The 16,309-nt window shown below is 35.4% G+C and overlaps 1 protein-coding gene across 1 annotated transcript; it reads right to left on the reverse strand.

Annotated features, from left to right (window-relative positions):
- Positions 1 to 3,296: 3,296 nt before the first annotated feature.
- On the reverse strand, positions 3,297 to 15,808 carry LOC117800935 (paraspeckle component 1-like). Its single transcript, XM_034653490.1, has 3 exons — positions 15,655 to 15,808; positions 10,476 to 10,672; positions 3,297 to 3,436 (listed from the first exon to the last, which is right to left on the reverse strand). The coding sequence occupies exons 1-3, from the start codon at positions 15,720 to 15,722 to the stop codon at positions 3,348 to 3,350; spliced, it is 354 nt and encodes a 117-aa protein (XP_034509381.1). The 5' UTR covers positions 15,723 to 15,808; the 3' UTR covers positions 3,297 to 3,347.
- Between the last annotated feature and the right edge of the window lie 501 nt (positions 15,809 to 16,309).

The raw sequence follows: 16,309 nt of genomic DNA on the forward strand, positions 1-16,309 counted from the left end.
GGAGGGTTCGAGAGGAGTCCTATTCTGAAAGTTCTACTGTGGGTAAAATGCTATCAAACAGCATCGCACGCTACAGAGAAACTGTTTGTGAAAGAGAGTCAAAAACTGCCACAGCCTTCCCAACTTCAGCAACCACCACCCTGATCAGTCAGCAGCCATCAACATCAAGGGAAGACCATCCACCAACAAAAAGATTACAACTCACACTCACTGGAAGCTCAGATGATGGCTAGCACTTTTTATCAATAAGTGTTTTTTCATTAACATCTGTACATTTTTTTAGACATAATGCTCTTGCACACTTGTTACACTATAATATAGTGTAAATATAACTTTTATATGCACTGGGAAGCCAAAAAATTCATTTGATACACCTTATTGCTATATTTGCTTTACTCCAGTGGTCTGGTACCGAACCTACAGGGTATCAGAGGTACACCTGTAACTTCTTATTTCTTGGCACAACATTCCAGGCTCATCCTGGACTTTTTAGTCCAGGAAGCAACCACTTCTCCACAAAGCCCTGGTTCCTTTTATTAGAGAATGGTGTTTGAAACAAGAATTGGGGCCCTATATATGAGCTCATGGTTACTGAGATATCTCATCACTGCTTCTAGGTAGACAGGAGTTATGAAATTATGTATGTATGTGAATCCACATATATACACACATCTATACTTCTCTAACTTAAATACCACTGAGTTCTACTGATACCCTTAATTCCAATTCAACACCACAGGATTCATTTTAGTTTTAGCCTTTCTTTTTTTTCTTTCTCCAACGAGAAACCTGCATTTCATTATGTATATTTACTAATTTGTTCACTCAAAAAAGTATATATTCTTTTCATTGAAGACCTGATCAAAGTGGGGGGAAAGTACATACAAAAAGTAGTTTCAGGGGCGCCTGGGTGGCACAGAGGTTAAGCGTCTGCCTTCGGCTCAGGGCGTGATCCCAGCGTTATGGGATCGAGCCCCACATCAGGCTCCTCTGCTATGAGCCTGCTTCTTCCTCTCCCACTCCCCCTGCTTGTGTTCCCTCTCTCGCTGGCTGTCTCTATCTCTGTCTGTTAAATAAATAAATAAAATCTTTAAAAAAAAAAAAAAAAAGTAGTTTCAGAACTACTAACCCATATCCCTGTGAGAAACACATTAACTAGATTACAAAATATCTTGCTTTTCTTGTAATTGGCCTATAGTGTCAAGATAGTGTTTTCTAGTTATTTAGGTTCCTTACTTTCTTCCGCATCCCCTTTCAGAGTGTTAATGTTATTCACTTGCAACGCAATTATGTTCATTTGTTTGTTTTTTAAGGACTTTATTTTTAAGTAATCTCTACAACCAATGTGGGGCTCAAACTGACAAACCCAAGATCTAGTTGCATGCTCTACTGACTGAGTTAGCCATTTATTTGTATGGGTTTTTTAATGCCCTCTTAGGGGTTCTCCCACATTGTTTGGTTAAATTATTTACTTTCAGCAAGTGAGGAGCAGAGTACTAATTCTAAAAGCCTAGCTGTCAACTATAAATACAAGGGAAATATGGAGTCAGTTTTATATTTGGGAGAGAATGTTTCCTTTTCTTTGTACAAGTAAAACAGACTTTAACATACTTACATAAAAAGGAAAGAAACAATGACAAAGAAATTGGGAAAAGGTCCCTTGTGTAAGGAGATCATACACGGAATTTTATGTAATAGTGGTTCTCAAACTCTATGATGCATACCAATCACCTGGAAGATTAAGCACAGGTGCTGGGCTCCACCCTTATAGTTTCTGACTGACCAGTTGCAGGAGGTGAGAGCTTGTAATGAGAATGCTGACGCTGTCTGTCCAGATATCATAATTTGAGAGTAAGTAATTTAGAGTAAAATCAGAGTAGTTACAAGACAGAAACATATATACACTGATATAAGCAGGTACAAAATTAGAAAAAATACATTAAAATATACTGAATACTACCCATCTCCAGACCATAAAGACACTTTAATTTATTCAAGGCTTTTTGCCTTCTTTCTTTTTTTTTCTTTCCCATGAGCACCTTACTTTCTACCACAAGCACTTACTACTTTTATAACACTTTGTTTTATTTTTTTTTAAAGATTTTATTTATTTATTTGACAGAGACAGCCAGCGAGAGAGGGAACACAAGCAGGGGGAGTGGAAGAGGAAGAAGCAGGCTCATAGCAGAGGAGCCTGATGTGGGGCTCGATCGCAGAACGCCGGGATCACACCCTGAGCCTAAGGCAGACGCTTAAGGACTGCGCCACCTAGTCACCCCTACTTTTTAACACTTTAAAAAACAAAACTCTGAGGGATGCCTGGGTGGCTCAGATGGTTAAGCTGGCTCCTGGCTCAGCGGGTGTCTGCTTCTCCCTCTCCTTCTCTCCCTGCTCATGCTCTGTCTCAAATGAATAAATAAAATCTTAAAAAAATAAAAAACAAAACTTTGGAGCACCTGGGTGGAGCAGTTAGTTAAGCATCAGGCTCCTAGTTTTAGCTCAGGTCATGACCTCAGCATCCTGAGATTCAGCCCCAAGGCATGCTCCACCCTCAGCGGGGAGCCTGCTTGAGATTCCTTCTCTCCCTGACCCTCCACCACACACTTGCTCTTTTTCTCTCTCTAAAATTAATTTTAAAAACTTTTTTAAATAAAAAAAAGAAATTTGTTTGCTTTAATCTACCATAGCTTTGTTCATAACATTTCCTAATTATGATTTTTAACAACTTGTAACATTTATCTCGTTATATTTCACAATTAAATATTGTTAGTTCAAGAAAAACGTTAATTTTTGTTTATGTATCTTGAATCAACCACTCCCCAAAGTCCTTATTTAACCTAGAAGATTTTAAGTTGACCATCACAGTTGTCTATTTTATACTGAGATTTTAAATACCTATACCCCCCCTTATCATGTATTCCACTTCCACAAATCTTTTTTAAGCGAATTATCAGAAGCACAAAGATGTATAAAAGCATTCACAGTAATGTTACACACATGGGAAAATTAAAACTAAGAACAGTTCAAATATGTCCATCTCTAGAAAAATGATCCAGTAAATCACAGTGCTTTCTTACAAGTTACATGTAATACCTAAGACCCTTATGTTAAGTTCTGTGAATGCAATCAAAGTGTCCATAATCAGCTTAAAAAAAAATCATAATACTAAAGAATTATGCTAATCTGTAGAGTAATTCCCAAAGTACAGTAAAAAAAAAAGACAATTTTATTATTTTCTCCTGTATTTTTCAACTTGTACAACTTGTTTATAATAGGCAGTAGGGAATTTTATTAAAAACACAATGAAAACTATGTATAATTCACGTATATATTACAAAGATGTTCTCTTACCTCAGTTGTATTTGCTTCCGTTTTTGTAACTCTTGGTTTCTGAGTTCTTCCAAGCGTCTGAGTTCTTCTTGACGCCTCATGAGATCTATAAAATATTGATTGCACATTAATATTTTTACCTTCCCTTTCTGTATTTTTTAAATCTATAAAGATTCTCTATTGCTGGCAATATATTTAGTAACTTATTCATACTCATGCACCCAGCCTCTTTGTCTATTATATCATTTTATAATGAAAGATTATAAGCTGTGTAATTAATCAAATTAGTATCTTTTCTGGACCCGTTTCTTTGTATGTATGAAAAGAATAATAAAATTTATCCTCATGTTAAGAAATTAAAACGGGTAGCAACTGTTTTAACGTAAGGCCTGGAACATATTAAAAACAAAATAAATGGTAGCTACATTTTCATATACATTCTTTCAAATCAGGAATTTTTTCAGCCACAAATGTAAAGCCCAAAAATATGCCTTGGGAGACATGAGCAGAGAGCACATAAGAACCAGAACAAATATTAAGAATAATAGGATACTGTTTAACTTCCAAACAATATTCCTCCCAGTACAATTAGCTTAAGATTCCTCCCACACAAAGTCAACTTCTTACGAAAAAGGCAAAGAGAGAATTCTTGTAGGGGGGAAAGGGGTGAATTCTGATACTAACAAGATTATTTTAAACAAGATGAGCATTCCCACAGTCACCAATCCTTGCCCCATCATCAAGAACAGGGAGGTTCCAGAGTAGTATAAGATTAGAAAAAGTAAATTTGTTTTGCCCAAGTACTAAAAATCTTTTTAATATCTTATCAAATTATATGTGCATATAGGTATGGATTAAAAAATATTAAAATACCCTGGATGGCACAATTATTGGTTCTTCTACTTCCCCCTTCTCTTATCACATTATCTGAAATTTCTAATGTGGATATAAATCACCTCAATTGAACATTTCTTAATAAATCACTATATCAAGAACTTATATAACAAAATACTAACACAGTTACTCTATGTGCCAATAACCCTAATAATATAACCCTAACAAAGTAAATATTATCTTCCCCATTTTAGTGACTGAAAAGACTGAATTATGTATTACTTATGTCAAAGAAAAAAGATTCAGACAGATTATAAATGTATTATAACCATCCAGCTAGGGTAAGGTAGTGATCAGGGAATTCCAACAAAATCCCTAAAACCAGTCAGCTACCTTAAAAACCATCAAAAACTACAATGATTTCAAACATGGAGACCATTAGCTGTCAACCTTAATTGCTCATTAGAACACTTAAGTACCTTTTAACCAGATCAATTAAATCAAAATCTCTTGGGGTGGAGACATCAGTATTTTTTTGAAGCACCCTAGTTTACTCCACTATACGAAAATTGAGAACCATATAACAATCAGATAATTGCCTTAGCCGGAAAAACCTAGTAGACACTAAAAATATACAATCTATTTATATTCCTGAGGGGAAATGCTTCCATAAGCCAAAATATGGAAAGTGTACTACAATCATTAATTACCCAAGAAAGTCTATTCAGTATATCCTGTACAAATTTTGTCATGGTTTTACAGATCAGCTGCTCTTAAATCAGGGACAAATTATCATACATAGTAATGTAAAAATATGCATTACATTTTCTTCCACAAAAAAGAAGAAAAAAACACAAACATTTATTTTCTGACAACTAGATTTTCTCCCTTTAAGCTGTGCCAGTTGAGAAAACTTCTTTAACCTCTCAGATAGTACTTCCTTATCTGTTAACATGGGCATAATAATTAGCTCAAAGAATCCAACAATAGAGTTATCAGATAAACACATAATCCAATTTAAGTAAGAGCACCATCAACTTAAAGCAAAACTACCATTTTACATTTACTAAATTATTTAAGTTGCTAATATCCGAAGTTCCTGAAATTTCAACAAAGCTTAATATTCATACACTGCCATAGTAATATCCTTCTGGGGGAATAAATTACAAAAAAATATATATATACACACACACACACACACACACAACTGGAGTGTTTTCAACCTTTGATCCAGTAAATCACAGTCACAGGGATTTTTCTTTAAAAAACAATCCAAAGGCATCCACCCATGCGTATAAAGACATCAGCTGCAGCACTACTTATTACTAGACCAAAAAACATTTGAAAATGCTTTCCAAATTTAATGACAAAGAACATAAAATTATATCTATAATTTCAATATAACACAAATATATGTGAATATAAGGGAATAAAGGGGAATACAGACAAATTTAAAGTTTGATCTGGACTGTGTTTTCTCAATTTAATATCCTTCAAGTCATGAAAACTGAATGTATACTCTCTGATCTAACAGTCTATTTTCCACAAATAAAAGCACTGAATCTACAGATTTTAAGGGTATATTTAGTCCCAAAGAAAAGCTGAAACATATCTGAAACACAAGAATGAAAAGATGGAAAAATATAATAAAGTACAGTAAAATATTAGTAACGGAATCTAAGTAGTGAACACCTTAAAATTCCTTCAACATTATGTTTAAAATTTCTCTTAACAAGGGGTGGCTGGGTGGCTCAGTCGGTTAAGCATCTGACTCCTGATCTTGGCTCAAGTCTTGATCTTGGGGTTGTGAGTTCAGGCCCTGTATTGGGCTCCATTTTGGGTGTGGAGCTTACTTAAAAAGAAAAAAAAAATTTATCTTAACAAACTGTTTGGGGCGCGGGGCAGGGTGGGGACACACATCCTGTTTAAGTTACTGGATTTGACTTAAGAAGAATCCAGATCAAGTCAGGCTTACCTCAGACTTCCCCACAGAAACATTCAATGCTAGAAGACAATGAAATATCTATCAAGTACTTAAGAAGCGAGAAAAGGATGCAAGAATTTCAAGCACCAGTTTAAAATATAAGGATCACAGATAATATTTTAGAAGACACAAGAATGCAAGTAATGCTTTTATGAACCCTTCCTTAAATCATGAGGATAAACATAAATCAAACGAACAGAAAAGTCATGACTCATCTATTTAAAATAGGGTTAACATTTAAACATGTGAGGATTATCATTAAAGAACAATATGAAATGAAAACATAATATTAAATATGCTCACTCCAGGATTCACACCAGGATTATCCATGCTCATTCCAGGATTATCCACAACAGTGAAGTACGGAAACAACTTAAGTGTCCATCAGTGAGTGAATGGATAAAGATGGGGTATGTATACGTACATATATATGGATATGTACAACATACATATATATATACACACTCATACACATAATATACAGACACACACACACAATAGAATTTTATTCAGCCACAAGAAAACGAAACCCTACATTTCCAAGAACATGGATGAACCCTGAGGGCATTAAAGTTCAGTGAAATATGCCAAAGACAGACAAATACTACACAGAAATATATGTGGAATCTAAAAAACTCAAAACTCAGAAACAAGGAAGTAGAAAGTGGCTGTCAGGGACTGGGAAGTGGGGAATATAGAGAGAGGTTGGTAAAAGGGTAAAAACTCTCACCTATAATAATACGACCTAAGGAGTCAACATAAAATGTAGTGACAATAGTTGATAACACTGTATTATATAATTGAAAACTACTAAGAGAGTAAAACTTCAATGTTCTGCAACACCAGAAAAATAAACAAAATCAGCTTTTATACTAACAAAGAAAAAAGTTAATGTCATAAATGTAGACAAATCAGGTGCAAAATTAAAGTTGAGAGGAAAAGAGAATGATGGAAGAATAAATTATGCCTACTTCCTGGGGGTTTTTTTCCCCTTCAGTAATCAGGATCAAAAGATATTTAAAGGCAATTTACTTCCACTACTCGATTTATCAGTACGAAGGCATACATAAACAGTGATAATATAATCATAAAATTCCAGTGGTGGAAGAGGAAAGAGTAATAACAAAATGCACGGTAGAGTTAAATCTCACCTCTTGAAAGTTTATAACTATAGGAACAAAGATAATACAAAAATAACCATGAAAAAAATTCAGGAACTGCCTCCCATGCTGATGATCAAAAATAGAGAGAGAAGGAAAAAAATAACCTGTAACAGTATGATGGAATTTGGATCTAGAAAGGATTAAATAAACATCAGCAAAGTACAAAAGTATAATTATTAAAACATATTGGTGTATCCAGGAAGAATTAAGATTCACAAAATTTTGTTAAGGTATATACATAAATATTCGTTGAAGCATTGCTTTTACTAACCGGAAAAAGAACTAGATATCAATCAACAGAGGAGCTAAACTAATTATATCCATTTAACAGAGTATCATGCAGCCATTTAAAAACTGAGGCAGATCTTCTGTAGAAAGTAAAATAGCAAGGTACAGAAAAAAATAAATAGGGGATTTTTTGGTTATAAATAAATACACATACATATCTACTGACATATTCAAGTTTTCTTTTCATTAAGGGATATACAAAAATAACTGTTATAATACAGAAGAAACTGTGATTCCTACAAGAAAGCAGAAGGTGGGGCAGGGAAGGAGACACTTTTTCTGTACTCTATGAGTTTTCTATTTCCATGATAGGTCAACTAAAGAGCTGCTTCTGTTTCTGCACAGCCTCAGAACAAAGGTTACCTAAAGTCCCTCCTCGACCTGAAAAGACCCTTAGAAATGCTGTATGAAATAAAAAATTGAAGAACAAAAGAAAATTGTAAATTAAAAAAAAAAATTGCACAAACACTAAAACAAATTTATCACCTTCAGACCTTTGCCGAAATAAATACAAGATGTACTTCAGCAGAAGTAAACCCAGAAGGAGTAGGCTACACTAAACAATGTGCCTTTCTAATATTATAAACCAAAATATTGTTAACAGGAGTTATAAACAAACACACAAAAAGCAATGGAAAAAAAAAGCTCATGGGAAGTAACTTTGCAAAATTACTCTGCTTCAAAAGTCAAGCCTTAGGGATGAGGTAAAGCTTCTAAGAGCTCAGAAGAGCTTTATGAGGCCAAAAGAAAACGTTGGTTCTTTGTCATCACTATGTTCTCAGATACCTCAGTGTCTTCTACAACTGACATTAAAAAATATGTGAAGTAATGACTGTTACAATATTGTTTGTCATCATCAGCAACAAATATCTTGTAGTACAAATGCTTCCATATTTAATCAATGTTATGTCCTAACTACGGCATGACTGTAGATAGCAGCAAAGTACCCAGAAGGCTATGAGCGGAAAACAATTCTTACTGGACAGAGGTACTAGAGTAATCATGGGGCCCAGGAAATCAAATTTTTAAAAATTTCCGAGTTGATTCTTATATGCAACCAGATTTTAAGACCACAAAACCACCAGACTAGATAACCTTGAAATCTCTCTTCCATCTCTAAGCAGCCAATGATTCTGTACCTTATCTTATAAAACAATTTAAAATGTTCTGCTAGATAGGAGACTTAGTTTATCTTTAAATATATTATGTAATATAAATGAGTTCAATTTTCTTAGAAGAGTGAACTTACAGAACTGCTAAGTTTAGCGTTCAAATGAAACCAGAAATGTCTGACTAGTTTCTATAGTTGCTGAGCTGGATTTTGTTTTTTTAACTTAGTTTCAGCACAATTATTTAGTGACTTGATCATAAATGTTCAACATTTACTGAACAGGAAAAAATAAACAAACCAACCCAGACTTTAAGGAACCAAGAATCTATCAAAAGGATTTAAAGATGAATGATGATCGTATTTTTCACCTTTTAAAGAAATACTGGCTCTAGTATAAAATATAGTTTAGAGGAGACCAGGATTAAATAACAATCCAGTAAGGCGGCTACTGAAGAAATCTAGGTTAGCATCCTGGTGCCTTGATCTCTGAGGGTAGCCAAGAGAAGGTAGGTAAATGTTTACTGAAACGCTACATTAAAAAAAGAAGAAAAAAATTAACAGTAAAATAAAAAGCAATCAAATGCTTATTTTAAGAAATATAAAACTATTTTGGCTAGTTGAAAAAATGAGTGAAAGGAATAACCAGAAGAAATCATTTAGAGAATTAAAGAACAGAAAAGGGAAGAGAGAAACAATAAAGAAAGATAGGCATAAAAAGAAACCCAACAAGAGAACAGGGGAGAAATGAGCTTCTAGATATATTTAAGCAGCTTCTCATGTTAGGTATTTGACCAGTGATTATGAGAATAAATGATCACCCATTAGGACTGCTCTTAAAAGTTCCGTTAGCTCTGTCTAAAACATTTAAAATATTCTTGCCAACCACAAAGAATTCAATCTTCATGAATCCCCATATCTCTCAGCACACATGAATCTTTTTCACCCCGCCAAAGAATATCCATCTGTAATCTTTTGACACACAGTACAATCTTAAATAGCCAGCATTTTTCATAATTTTTTCCAATAAAATCTTTTTTTAAAAGTTTTTGTTTTAATTCCAGTTAGTTAACATACAATGTTATATTAGTGTCAGGTACACGCCAAAACAAAATTTGGTATGTGACTTTATGCCAAATCTACACACCAAGAATTATCCACTGTGTTTCTCTTTTTGCCAGCAGAATCAAGTATTTGTTACAGGCAAAATTTAACAAACTTAATAACCTTCAACAATACTATGTATGTAGGTAAAACTTTTTTTTTTTAAGATTTTATTTATTTGACAGAGAGACAGAGCAGGCACAATGAGGGGGTGCAGCAGGCAGAGGGAGGGGAGAAGCAGTCTCCCTGCTGAGCAGGGAGCCCAATGCAGGACTTGATCCCAGGATTCTGGGATCATTACCTGACCAAAGGCAGATGCTTAACTGACTGAGTGGCCCAGGAGCCCTTTTTGTCTTTTCAACGCGGGGCTTGAACTCACAACCCTGAGATCAAGACCTGAGTTGAGATCAAGAGTCAGACACTTAACCAACTGAGCAACCCAGGCACCCAAAAACTTATTTTAATAAGGTATTTTTGCTTTTTATTTTTTTTTAAGGAAGTTCTCTTGGAAAAGGGAGATTTTTGTTCCTAACACAGTGAGAGTTCCAACTATCTCAAAACTCCTAACTGGCACCTTAAATAATAATAGGTATCACTGGGAAATATAAACCAGCCTTAAGAAAAAAAAAAATCATACCATATCTATATGAAAACCCATTTTTACCTTGCCTCATTAACATTAACTGATGTTCGTGCCTAGCTGCTTCCATTTCTGCTTCCAGTTTCTCTTTGGCTTCTCTGATGTTTCTATCAACCTGCTCACGCTGCTGCTTTTCCATTTCGTCAAGAGCCTTCCATCGAGATGCATACTCAAATTCAAATGTCCCAGGTTGAGCAAAACGTGGCGGCTGTTCTCTTTCCCTAAGTTTACATTTGAAAACATGAAGAAAGGTATGTTTTAAAAGTCAAAACAACAGGTAAGAATTATAAGGACTACCATTTACTAAGCAGTTACAATACTCACAGCACTGTGTCAGGCAAGTAAGCACTCTACATGATTTACCTCATGGCAATACTGTAATACATGTTTTAACAACCCTAAGTTTAAGAAACTGCCCAAGGATATCAGTTAGTAAGAACAGAACCAAGACTCGAACATAAGCAATCTGATACTACAAGTGGCACTCCCCTAATCATCACTTTCAGTAAGGCCTTTCTGGTTTTCACTCAACAAACAATTTTACATAAGGCAATCTGCAACACATGAATCAAATATTAATTGTCTAGAATCAAATATTAATTGTCTAAATTAATTGTCTAGAACCAATTTTTTTCCTAAAAGTAGTAACTTTTAGGGATAGTAATAAAAGCAGATAGTTTACTGAGTGCTATGTGCTAGGTTAACTGGCTATGCCAAAAAATAAAGGCCTCACTTATAAATGTCTGTTAATTATTGTACCTCAAGAACCTAGCACAGTATCTGATACATTACATACATTTAACATTTATTTCTTAAATGAATAAAAGATCAGCAAACAAATGACCAAAATTTTTTTAAAAAAATAAGGATCTATGATTGTACCTGAAATTCAAAGAAATTTTTCAATTATTCTTGCCTATCATAGTTTCTATTAAAAATATTAGTAAAAACATAATGCCTACGCCACCAATGAAAGTATAGATGCCTTGCAATCCTAAATTTTAACTTTTACTTGAGGGTGGGGAGGGGAAGATGTGTAGGTGAGACAAATCTGGGAGATAAAAGGGGAGGCTGTCACAGAAGAAAAGATGTAGTAACAGGAAACAGCTTTAAAGATTTTCAGAGGCACATAAGGAAAATCAAAGGTAACCATGATCTGGTATTCTATATCTAAATATCAGATTTGGACTTTTTCTTTTTAAAATACTGACTGGAAAAGAGAAAGGAATGGGGGGGGGAATCAACCACCTACTAATTTTTCTGAAAGAATTATTTATTAGTCAGTAGTTCCTAAATCAGACTTTGACTATAATCACAAATATTAAAAAATCTTCATTTTCTCCAAGGAAAAAACACCACAGAAACAAAATGGAGTTCAGGAGTTAGAACTAAATTTGAATCATGGTGCTTAGGCTTTGTGAACATTCCCTTCTGAGCATAACTCTTTAGCAGCAAAACTAGAAAAATAATGAGATCTTGTAAGGTTTGCTGGGTAATTAAATCATTATATAAATAAATATTCCTAAATGCATATAAATTCCACTTTTTGTAACACCCTTATAGTTCCAGTTCTCTAATTCGTGAATCCAAAAGGATGCTCTAGTTCAAATTTGTAATGGTGAACTATAACCAAAGTCAAGTGACTAGGAAATCATAGTTCAGTCTCTGAAAGTGTTGTATGAGAAATTAAAATGGTTCTGAATTACAACTGATTATATAACTGATCCCTTCTACCCTAAAATACTTTCTTCCCTTGCTTCCAGGACACTGCAGTTGATCCCCCTATAGCAAAATGACTGCTCCTGGCTTTTGTCTTTGCTAACTCCTCCTATGCTTCCCAACCTCTATATACTGGAGTATTCCAGGGCTCAATCCTTTGACATAGTTATCTATCACATGTGGTAACTGTAGCTCAGAAAACTCATCTAAATTCCAGATGCAAATCCAACTACTTACTTGACATCTCCACTTGGGTGTTGGAAACCATCTCAAACCTAACATGTCCAAAACAAGGTTCCTGAACTTCCTCCCCCAAAACTGCTCCTCCAATATTCTCCAGATCAATCATTAGCAATTTCCATATTTCCAATTACTTCTGCCAAAAACCATGTAATCATGCTTTTAACTCTCTTTCTCCCATATCCATCAGCAAAATCCAAAGTCTATTTTCAAACTATAGCGAGAATCTGGCCACTTCTCCCCATCACCACTGTGACCTCCATTTCAGCAGGTTCCTACTTTACCATTCCCCCCACCCCCGTTTCCACCCTTGGTTCTTTACAAATCTCTTCTTAAAACAGTAATCAAAAACGCTACTATTAAATTTAGGATTAAGTCACTACTGTCTGGCTCCTTCCTTTCTGCACTCCTCCCAAGGTCCTATCTCTACCTCCTCCCTACTATTTCCCCTCCTTCCTCACTATGCTTCAGCTAAACTGGCCTCTCTACCGTTCCTAGAACTTGCCAGAGTCCTCCCCCACAAGGCCATTATACTTACTATTTCCTCTGCTGAGATCATTATTCTTTCTATTCCATCCCACTTCTGATCCTAGCTACCACTTCTCCCCACTCCTTCAAGATGTTAATCAAATGTCACCATCTCCAGTAGGCTTCCCCAACCACCTGCACAAAGCAGCACCTACTCTGCTCCACAGCACCCACTCTCCCGTCTTTCTGCCGTACTTGTTTTACTAATTTTATTGTTTATCCTCCTTACCACTCTCACATATAGCATGAATTTCTGGCCTATTTTGTTTACCGATATATCTCCTGCACCAGGCATATAACAAAGCATTCATATTTCTCATTTCAATCAATAAAAGAAAAACATTCAACTGCACTAAAAGAACACTAATTAAACTAACATGCATAAAATATCATTTTGAACATCGGCTCTCAAATCTTAAAATCATACATCCATCTTTTCGTCACGATGAAGAAAAACACCTTTATATATACACCAAGGGGTGTAAATTGGTATATTTCTGGAAAACCATTTGCCAGTATTAATCAACTTTAAACATGCATACACTTTGATCTAAGTCTTTACACCTTACGTTAGTGAGTTTTTTAAATAGTAATTCTCACAATTTAATATGTTTTACAGTTTTTGGTTCCCTATTTCTTGTATAACTCTACCACCAGAAATGTAAGCACCAGGAAGGCAAAAACAGTTCAAAATGGAACTGACAGCACATGGAACAGTGCCTAACACAAAAGCACTCTAGTATTTGTGGAATTCATGCATGCAAATATTTTAGTTTTATTTATTATAATGAACGACTGGATAAAAACAATATATTCTATTCATATAGGCAATTTATGTAAAAATATTTCTAGAACGCTGAGCAAAAAGCAACTGGTAATAATACAGATTCTAAAAATAGGCTACTTTTCTTTTTTACCATTAAGAAGAGTGCTTACCCCCTCGGCTTACCCAAAATAACCAGGATCTCCCCTGCTTTACCCCCAACAAAATTCTCCTTTTAACTTTAGTACACCTAAAACATAGTAATTAAAGAAATATTCACGGTATCTAGATTACATTGTTTCTCTAACATAATTACTTATAGTCTCCATCTACATACCCATACTGTCCCAGTTATAAAAGTAGACTTTTCTTTTTTCTTTTTTTTACCAAACTTTTTTTATAATAATTTTTTATTATGTTATGTTAGTCACCATACATTATATCCTTAGTTTTTGATGTAATGTTCCATGATTCATTATTTGCGTATAACACCCAGTGCACCATGCAGTATGTGCCCCCCTTAATAGCCATCACTGGCCTACCCCAATCCCCCACCCCCCTCCCCTCTGAAGCCCTCAGTTTGTCTCCCAAAGTCCATAGTCTCTCATGGTTCATTCCCCTTTCTGTTTACCCCCTTCGTTCTTCCCTTCCTTCTCCTACCAATCTTCCTATTTCTTATGTTCCATAAATGAGTGAAACCATATAATTGTCTTTCTCTGCTTGACTTATTTCACTTAGTATTATCTCCTCCAGTCCCATGTTGCTGCAAATGTTGGGTAATCGTTCTCTCTGATGGCTGAGTAATATTCCATTGTATATATGGACCACATCTTAATTCAGTCATCTGTTGAAGGGCTTCTCGGCTCCTTCCACAACTTAGCTATTGTGGACAATGCTGCTATGAACATTGGGGTGCATATGGCCCTTCTCTTTACTACGTCTGTATCTTTGGGGTAAATACCCAGTAGTGCAATTCCTGGGTCATAGGGTAGCTCAATTTTTAATTTTTTAAGGGACCTCCGCACTGTTTTCCAGAGTGGCTGTACCAACTTGCATTCCCACCAACAGCGTAAGAGGGGTCCCCTTTCTCCAAATCCTCTCCAACATTTGTTGTTTCCTGCCTTGTCAATTTTTGCCATTCTAACTGGCATAAGGTGGTATCAATGTGGTTTTGATTTGAATTTCCCTGATGGCTAATGATTTTGAACATTTTTTCATGTGTCTGTTAGCCATTTGTATGTCTTCCTTGGAAAAGTGTCTGTTCATATCTTCTGCCCATTTTTTGATTTGATTATTTGTTTCTCAGGTATTGAGTTTGAGAAGTTCTTTGTAGATCTTGGACACCAGTCTTTTATCTGTAGTGTCATTTGCAAAATATCTTCTCCCATTCCGTGGGCTGCCTCTTAGTTTTTTGGACTGTTTCCTTGGCTGTGCAGAAGCTTTTTATCTTGAAGAAGTCCCACAAGTTCGTTTTTTCTTTTCTTTCTCTTGCCTTTGGAGATGTGTCATGAAAAAAGTTGCTGTGGCCGATATCAAAGAGGTTGCTGCCTATATTCTCCTCTAGGATTTTGATGGATTCCTGTCTCACATCGAGGTCTTTCATCCATTTGGAGTTTATCTTCATGTATGGTGTGTCTTTGTAGATCTTGGACACCATGTAGCTGTCCAATTTTCCCAGCACCATTTATTGAAGAGACAGTCTTTTTTCCACTGGATGTTTTTTCCTGCTTTGTCAAAGATTAGTTGCCCAAAGTAAAAGTAAACTTTTCTAAGTTAACACTCTACCCATATACAAAAGAAGAATAACATTCCATGTAGACCAGGCCATTCGTTTAACCAGATTATATGACTGAAAAGAACACCTTATAATCCAACAATGCTTGGTAACATATGTGATATAATAAATATCCTTGACAGCACATATCTAAAATGTCTTTATTAATAAAATCTTACTTATGATATTGTTGGGTTTTCTGCATTAGCTTCTCCGGCAAGCCATCTTCATCATCAAACTGCTCCATAGGCTCCACAATGACTGGACGAGGGGTCCTGGGTAGGTAAAAGTGTAAGAGTTAATACAGTGTCTGGAATTAACATCCCCCTAGAAATTCTTTATAATTATTCCAAGATATATATGTGGGAAATTTCTCTCTTGAGAAAAACATCTCAGAAGTTACTACATATACTCTTAAAATGAGTCAATAAACATTTACTGCATCAGATACAAATAAACAGATATCTAAGTCAGACAAAGATGAATGCTTTTTAGAGCATACCCCCTTCAAGATGACAGAGGAGTAAATTAACATCTTTGAATCTGCATAATCACTGTAGTTAACGTTTACAAATTATGACGGAAAAGAATGAATACATAATTCATGTTTTATGTGGAATCATCATCCCCATATCCCACCACCTCAAATTCCTACCTCCCAGCCTCCCTGTGTCTAACCAAGTCTTGTTCAGAAAAATCTTTCTAAAACCTAAATGAAGGATGCCTGCCTGGGTGGCTCAGGGGGCTAAGCGTCTGCCTTCAGCTCAGGTCATGATCCCAGGGTCCTGGATCAAGAAACACATCAGGCTCCCTGCTCAGTGAGGAGCCTGCTTC

Source organism: Ailuropoda melanoleuca, unplaced genomic scaffold (assembly GCF_002007445.2).
Source record: "Ailuropoda melanoleuca isolate Jingjing unplaced genomic scaffold, ASM200744v2 unplaced-scaffold9196, whole genome shotgun sequence".
Classification (NCBI taxonomy): Eukaryota; Metazoa; Chordata; class Mammalia; order Carnivora; family Ursidae; genus Ailuropoda; species Ailuropoda melanoleuca.

Bases quoted from the DNA above. Each gene is read 5' to 3' on its own strand.
- LOC117800935 (XM_034653490.1), bottom strand. From the start codon at position 15,722: ATGGAGCAGTTTGATGATGAAGATGGCTTGCCGGAGAAGCTAATGCAG. The intron at 10,673-15,654 runs GTAAGATTTTAT...ATGTAAACTTAG, and splicing joins AAAACCCAACAATATCATAA to GGAAAGAGAACAGCCGCCAC. The intron at 3,437-10,475 runs GTAAAAATGGGT...AATATTTTATAG, and splicing joins GTTAATGTTAATGAGGCAAG to ATCTCATGAGGCGTCAAGAA.